The 8,052-nt window shown below is 40.4% G+C and overlaps 1 protein-coding gene across 1 annotated transcript; it reads left to right on the top strand.

The window, feature by feature from the left end:
- Positions 1-1,346: 1,346 nt before the first annotated feature.
- On the top strand, positions 1,347-7,627 carry LOC122719348 (protein krueppel-like). The gene is made up of 3 exons (XM_043945085.1): positions 1,347-2,121; positions 5,300-6,041; positions 6,781-7,627. The coding sequence occupies exons 1-3, from the start codon at positions 2,061-2,063 to the stop codon at positions 7,625-7,627; spliced, it is 1,650 nt and encodes a 549-aa protein (XP_043801020.1). The 5' UTR covers positions 1,347-2,060.
- Positions 7,628-8,052: the final 425 nt, after the last annotated feature.

Below are 8,052 nucleotides of genomic sequence, written 5' to 3'. Positions count from 1 at the left end.
TTTTTATCATCTTTTATTTGTATCGGACGATGAGGAATGTTTTTTGAGTATAATATTTGAACAGTTTGTTTTCAACGAAAAATAGTGCTTAGTAGTCTCGCAAGCGTACGCGTATCGTGTCACACGCCTAATCAGTGTGGATACGTTGATCGCTGCATATTTAATGTCACGCGCCCGTCTATCGTTGCAACGACGACGCGTCGTCGAGCTTCAAAGAAGACGTAGTAAGTTTGTAGACGTAGTAAGTCGTAAATGTTTTCGCGACGCGATCCTTATCGACCGCAGGTGAATTATTAAGAGTGGTGTTAAAGTCCTACGAAATTCTTACGAACGACGTAAAAACGGAAACGACGCGAGATTTGCGAATCAGTATGTACCAAGAATAAATAAAAAGCTATTATATTGTACGTGAGAAACGTTTTTAAGCTTTTAACATTTATGGTTATATTTTCTAATAATCATTATGAGATATACTGATATGACATTCATTTGTTACAAACGTTAAAGCAAAGAGTAAATATCTATAATGTATTTGTGGCATTGGATACTAAATATTTGGTATCTATTATTTTAAATTCATCCTATTATATATATATATATATATACTTATCCATATATTCTATATCTTTTATTATATCTACATATATATGTAGATATATATATCGTTACGAAAGCAATAATGATTTCAAATGTTTAATGTTTTAATATTTTAATAATTAGCTCTTTAATTATTCGTGTATTTAATATTATATCAATATTAATATCAAATCGTAACATTCGATTATATCTTGTATATTGTAAGTTTCATATATAACTGCATATTGAATATAGGTATTAATTAACAATTATATTTTTCGCATTAATAAAAAGAATCTTTTTTTTATTATTATTATTCTTTACATTTCCATATGGAGTCATCATTATGAATATTAAAAGATTGATACAAAAAAATTTTTTCAAAGACTTTTTTTCACGAACAAATCATTTCACAACTCTCCACGAAGTCAAACGGAATAAAATTGGAACGTGTATTAAGAGAATAACTATCACGCAGAAAACGGTTCGCTTTTTGTAACAATCTCTTTTTACACCTCTCTTGATTTTTTTTATCGTTTTTGTTTCTTGTGATTTGAAAGGGTGAGCGACAACACACAGGTTTGGTTTATAGTTGCAGAACATTGTCAAGCTCGCTTTCTCCCTCTCCGTCACGTCTCGTCCACTCCCTATCTTTTCTCTCACAGGTTTCACCGATTACCCGCCTTCTATAGCCATCCTCGTCCATCGTAACACGACAGAGAAGTATACAAGTTCCCTATACTCGTAAACGCCCCCCACTCTTAAAGATCACGGTCGCAGGTTCATCCTGTCTGTCATTGTTTCTCGTTCACTCTCTCCCGATCCCTTTCTCTGTCCTCGTTCATCATCTCATCGTATTCTCTAAGTATCTTCTCTCTTACGCTACTCTCAACGTCTTCCATTATATCTGTCTTCGTTTAATGCACGCTTCGGCTCGCTTTATCCCCCAACGAGGTACGTTTCTGCGACTCGCGCATCTAGGGTTGCGATTCGAGAGGGTAGAGAAGGCTGACGAGAGTGGGGATACCGTGTACCTAGTGGGGAGACTAGGATCGAAGTGGGGGATGTTTGACTACAGTGAGCGCGACTCGATTGTCAGTTAGTATTGGGTTAGGTCAGCCCAGAGTAACATCGTTGGTTGTCGTCGTTCTTCGTGGTCGAACGGCGACATTTGTTGTTTATAGTAGAATAGTAACACGTTTTTACGTACCTTGTTTATCCTTTTGTTCGTTTTTCCCTTTCTTTTTTTTTTTTTTTTTTTTTGTTCATTTTTCTTCACCTGCTTGGTTCCATGGGACACGCGCCAGTTTCACTACAAACGTCGAAACAGAATCGTCAAGAAAAATATCGTCGCAGTTTATCACGAAGAGAATTCGATAATTTCCCAGTGGTTTCTCATCATCCGTATTTGGAATAAAAAAGAACTTGAATCATCAGAGCAGCATCAAAAGCGATCTTTCTTATGTGTTGTGTTATGTGTTCTTATGGTGAAAACACGTCGTACAATGGCACTGTCTTATCTTCAAGAGGCGCAAATTAACGCAGGTACGTTACGGCCGTCACTTGTATATCCACCCACTCTCACATCGCGAAACTTTGTACACGAATGTTGGATCAACAATTTTATCGAAAAAAATATCGCAATCGCCACATCAGCATTTCGTCTTTCGCGTAAATCGATAATCGATTTAAACGTTTCATAAATATTTCGATGAAATTCATCGCAGAACACGCGTCACATCCGATCGAAAACAAAAAAGATTCGTAGTTTCTCGTTTGTCTCGATATACGACAAAGATACCATCTTTCTTCGTATTTTATTCGACATTCAGTGGCCTAATCGTTATTTATCACAATCCACAAAGCAGATAGTCGGAAAGAAGAACATTTAAGGTTTTCGAGTTTAGAGGACATGTTAACGACACTGGCTCAACGCCAAAGTCTAAAAGCGCTCGCGGGGACATGCTCGTGTTGTGACACATTGTAAACATCGATAATCCAGGAAGACGCGAAATTACTCGACGGGAAGGAGAAGAGAACCGAGTTCGAGAAAATGAGGCTCGACGTATTTCGCGATTGCAACCGTCGTCCAAAAATAGCCACGCTCCCGCGTAATTGCAACGAAAATGCTCGAAAGCGTGAAGTGTGCGGCCACTGACGTCGGTCGTCTCTGTGAACGCGTTTTCTAGGTTATAAACAAAGTGCAACGGTATATTTATTCGAGGCGCGCGCGCGCATATTCAGTTGCGCATTTAATAAACGCGGTCAAATTAAAGAACGGAATTGCGAACGATTAACAAATAAATTGTATGTAAATTTAATAGATAATTAAAATTTAAAGGCGTTTTTTTTTGAATAAATTGTATTAAAATTCACGTGTGTACGTCTTTTAAAAAATATTGTAAAAAAAGACACCATCTAATTTTTTAGGGATTTTTTAAGAACTAGATATATTTTATGGTCAACGTGATTTTATTGCAGTTACTATACAAATTGCAAATCATCATATATTTTACATCTTTGATCTATCGTTAAATATATATTTACTTGAAAATTATGCTGCAATACTTGTGCAATATTTTGTAACATATAACATAAATTGTACAATCTCTCAAAATTCTAGCTATTTAATAAACTTATTAAAAATATTACTTCGTCTCATCTTGCATGTAGATTGCAAGTAGAAAACATTTGGAAAATAATATTATAAATTATATTAATATAAATATATTAATATAAATATATACGAAAATATCCAGATATATCGAAATTTTTCTTTTCTAATATATATATCATAGATGATCAATAAATGAAAATAAAATAGCGTTTTAATATAAAATTAATTATACGTATGAAAAATTGACAAAATCCACGCATTTTCCATAAATCGTTAAATTTACGTTCCGCGTATAACGGTAAAAGAAAAAGCCCAGCAAGAAGAAATTTTTATTCAGACCTAAGGGAAAGGGATTCGGAACGGAATATTGGGGTTGCGACCAATTAGGGTAGGGATGCGAGCGGGGGCGGTACTCTCCTGGTCGTGTTGCCGGGAAACGGCGATTGTAGGCTGTAAGAATCTTAGGCCACGTTAAGGGAGTTTTAGGGTAGAGAAGAAAGAGAATAGATCTTACGCGCCCTTATTGATTCAACGGGTCTCATTACAGGTCCCTCTTCTAAACGGCCCATTAATTAGTAAGTGGCGGCGAAGCATGGTCGGTTGATTCATTGTTTTCTTAAATTAAACCTTCGTCTCATCTCGCATGTAGATTGCAAGTGGCCCGTTAAAAGTCTCGAATAATTACAATTATCTCGAATTCGATTTATACTTTTGTTTCTCTGAACAAGTAGCAAAGAACGTTTCCAAGGAAAGGAAATTCCCTCTCGAATGTAAATGTACCATCGAATTATATTTCGTCGTTATCATAATTTTCTTATGTCCGTTAATTTCGCAACCAAGCCTCTTATTAATTCAATTACCCCCGTCGAGCCTCGCCGATCACGCGGATAAGCAATCATCGGAAGGTGTAACCCTAATACGAGGGTTGCTCTTTTTCGAGAATGTTAAAATTATCCTTCGTAACATTTTGCTAAAATCACTCCGTAAAACTAGAAGAAAATTTTAACTTTAACAACAACATTATTTTCTATTCGAAAAGATATCAAAAATTTTCACTTTTCAATCGATCTAAAAATCAACAACCAATAAAATTTCAATATTATATATTTTCACCAATTTCTAATCAAAATTTCCCCTCCAAAAAGTGATCTTGAATCTTGAATCGGCAACGTATCGCGAATATCATAACAGAAAATTCCATTTTCTGAAAAAACCACGTGGAGACATTTGCAGAATGCACTGGCATAGCTTGCACTTTCACAGAGTCGTTGGCCCCAAGTCGAAGAGAGGCGGGTACATCGCGATGACGTGGGTGGGAAGTCGAGGCTTATGAATGAACCGTATCGTACGATAGTGTGAGTGAATGGAGGAGGACCGAGTTTCTCGCTCACGTGTGAGCAACGTGTGTGGGAGGGCTGAGAGGGAGGAACAAGGAGGAGAATATCGCCGAATGGCGGAACAAGCGAGAGGGAATATACGTAACGTACGAAGGAGAAAAAGATCGTCGTACGATTCCGTACACGTACGAAACGTTCGTTCTTTTTGCGCATTGTGGTACACGCGTCTATCGTATCCAACGACATACCCCACGATGCGATTTGTTGTGAAACGCCACGCTATTCGTCAAACCGTCGAACGATTTCCGGAAGTCTGTATCTTTCGAATCTCCTGTTGTTAACAAGTAAAGATGATGATATCATCTGATGATATCGTTCTAGTTTATTTTGCTTATGTTACATATGGATATATGTGGAAAGATGCAAGAAATTATTGTATCGGAATTTTTTATTTTTTACAGTTATTGATAAAGTACAAAATAATAAAATTATATTATATTTTTTCCACCTTTATATCAAAATCATTTATAAAATCTTTATACATGCAATGAAGTTTTTATCAATTTTTAATAAATAAATGAATTTTAAGAAAAACAACTTCTCTCTAGTATTAGTATAATATCGATGCAGAGTTTGATATAATAGACTTATCTCAAAAACACATATAAGAAACGCATTCGTTCCACAATTTCTCTACGAATACCTTAAATTAGAATAAACCTTATGAAACTACTTTTATCATCGATTTTTCATTTTCTTTTCTCCCCAGGACTCATAAGCGGGCAGCATCTCGACATGAAACAAGAATCCGACAAGCAACCGCTCTCACCGCCATTGAACAACAACACGTCTCAAGTGATGTTCCCCGGAATGGGAAGCACGACGGCAGGCTTGTCCATGCTCACCCCTCAGCAATTGCTCGCGGCGAGCAGAACGGCGGCCTTGATGGCCGCCGGTATCCCCGTGTCGTTGCACGCAACCCTTGCAGCGAGCCCTTCTCTCTACAGACAACACCAGACATTGTTCGGTGGTTGGGCACCACCGACCGCCTCCTCGCCCCCTTCGCCGCTCCATCACTCTCCCGGACCCGTGTCGCCCGCGCTGAGCTCCAAATCCACGTCCAGACGCGGCAACAACACCGTGACCACCACCACCACCACCGCCGCCGCCGCCGCCGCCACCAACAACAACCACAACAACAACAACAACAACAATAACAACAACAACGTGGTGAGCAGCAGCGGCGACAGAATCTCGAGGAAGGGTCAAACGGCGAAGAAGAAAACGCAGAAATCGTCGAAGGCGATGGACGTGGTGCAAGCACCGTTAGAGGGGACGGCGCCGCTCAGTCCGCCCATCTCGGTCAGCCCCGAGGTGGGCAAAGACGGAAGGGACAAGGTGTTCACCTGTGGAGTGTGCTCCAGATCGTTCGGTTACAAACACGTGTTGCAAAATCACGAGCGCACGCACACAGGGGAGAAACCTTTCGAGTGCCCTGAGTGTCACAAAAGGTGAGCTCGGGAAAGATTATTATTTATGTATTCCAAAATTGTTGTGGATCGTTGGATTGCATTTGCCCAATCAATTTAATTGTACTCGTAAAGTAAGAAGGCATAAGAGAGAATTTAAAATTTGTTGAGATGACAAGAGGCAGAGTATAGGATATAGAGTTAAAGATTTGTATAAACAAAGATTGTATAGCTATATTTTAATAATGTTTATGCATCTGATGTTTTTTATTCTCGTAATAAATTTTTTTTATGTGTTTGTATATGTTTATAGATAGAGATTAAGATATGTTATGTTTGTAGATTAGTTGGCTTTTTCATCTTGTTCGTGATTTGACGAAAGAAAATAGTTTTTAAACAAGTTTTTCGACTGTAATCGCGTTATTGTCATGTCTCCCTTATTTCACCGTGTTTACTCTACGTTACTGTTCTTTATTCAGCGTACCGAAGATGCAAATTGCGATATTTCCATCTGAAACATAAAAGTCTGGTGGCCTTAAACCGATATCGATATATTTACTCCATCGATCAAATGAACTCTTCTTTTCCCACTTACCTATCGTATCTACTTTATGCAAAACAAATAATGCAGCAACACTTACCTCTCTAAAATTTCGTTCGCAAAATAAAACGAGAGATTTTTCGCAAATGGATCAAAAAATTTAATCCAATTGTAATTTCTCTATGAAAGACATAGCTATGAAAATAAGTAAAGCAAGCCTCTCTCTCGTAAATATTACAGATTCACACGGGACCACCACCTCAAGACCCACATGCGGCTGCACACGGGCGAGAAGCCGTACCACTGCAGCCATTGCGACCGGCAATTCGTCCAGGTTGCCAACCTGCGCCGCCATTTGCGCGTTCACACCGGTGAACGGCCGTACGCGTGCGAGCTTTGCGCCGCGAAATTCAGCGATTCGAATCAGCTGAAGGCTCATCTTCTGATCCACAAGGGCGAGAAACCGTTCGAGTGCGAGCATTGCCAGATGAGATTCAGACGGAGGCATCACCTGATGCATCACAAGTGCGGTACCCAAGGGTTGAACACGTCCGGCCATATATCGAGATCCCAGGTCACGTCCCCGTCGTTGGCCAGCGACGACCTCGACGAGGACATCGACATCGATATAGACGTGGAGATAGAGGAGCCCGAGACGACTAGCTCCGCTCCGTTGATCGGCAGAAAGGCGAGGGAGGCGACGGTGAGATCGGCGCATCGCCAATTGCCGAGCCCTCAAGTCGTCAACGCCTCCATCCCAATACCGTTGAACCTGTCCGGTATTCCCATAGTCGATCTGCCGGAGCAAACGGAGCCCGAGGATCTCTCCATGTCGACGGGCATGCACAGGCCGCACTCTCACTCGAACAGCAGCGGCGATTCCCCGATGAGTCGTAGCCCGAGCAGCGACGCGATCCACGAAGAGGACGAGGAGGACGCGGACATGGGCGAGAGATCGAGCGCCGCCGCCACGACCACCATCGCCACCGCCACCACCACCACCACCACCGTTTCCAGCCGAATCTTTCCAGCCATTTCAGGTGAGAGAAAGAAAGAAACTATGAGGGAGAGAAATTCGTGTATTTAGTTAATCGTAATTGTATCGATCGCGTCTTTCGTTCGACGAGAGTTTCGTGTGTGTGTGTGTGTGTGTGTGTGTGTGAGACTATCGGTTAGATAGATATTATAATTATTATCTATGTATAGATAGTTATCGTGGAAAGGAAGAAAAGGGGAGGGAGGGGGGAGAAGAGTAAGGAGAGAAAGAATATACGCGAGTGAAAATAGCTTAATAGGGTGTGTGCGTGCAGGAGTGTGTTGCATATGTGCGTGCAGGAGTGTGCGTGGACCACGTACATGCGTACAACGCGTGTTTGATTGGGGCGAGCGAGAGAATCGAGAAAAAGGAAAAGAAAAAAAAAAAAAAAAAGGTAAAACTAGAAAACTAAACGGAATGAATGTACTGGTATACAAGTTCCTCTGACAGTAAAAGTAGCGGGGGGGAGTGACATC

Source organism: Apis laboriosa, unplaced genomic scaffold, assembly GCF_014066325.1.
Source record: "Apis laboriosa isolate Shangri-la unplaced genomic scaffold, ASM1406632v1 scaffold74_cov149, whole genome shotgun sequence".
Lineage (NCBI taxonomy): Eukaryota > Metazoa > Arthropoda > Insecta > Hymenoptera > Apidae > Apis > Apis laboriosa.
The sequence above is the reverse complement of the archived record's forward strand: the minus strand, read 5'-3'. Positions and strand labels throughout refer to the sequence as shown.

What these genes read in the sequence shown, in the direction of transcription:
- LOC122719348 (XM_043945085.1), top strand. Translation starts at nt 2,061, where the DNA reads ATGGTGAAAACACGTCGTACAATGGCACTGTCTTATCTTCAAGAGGCG. An exon ending in AGAGGCGCAAATTAACGCAG is followed by an intron (nt 2,122 to 5,299) that starts GTACGTTACGGC and finishes TTTTCTCCCCAG; the next exon opens with GACTCATAAGCGGGCAGCAT. An exon ending in TGCCCTGAGTGTCACAAAAG is followed by an intron (nt 6,042 to 6,780) that starts GTGAGCTCGGGA and finishes TAAATATTACAG; the next exon opens with ATTCACACGGGACCACCACC.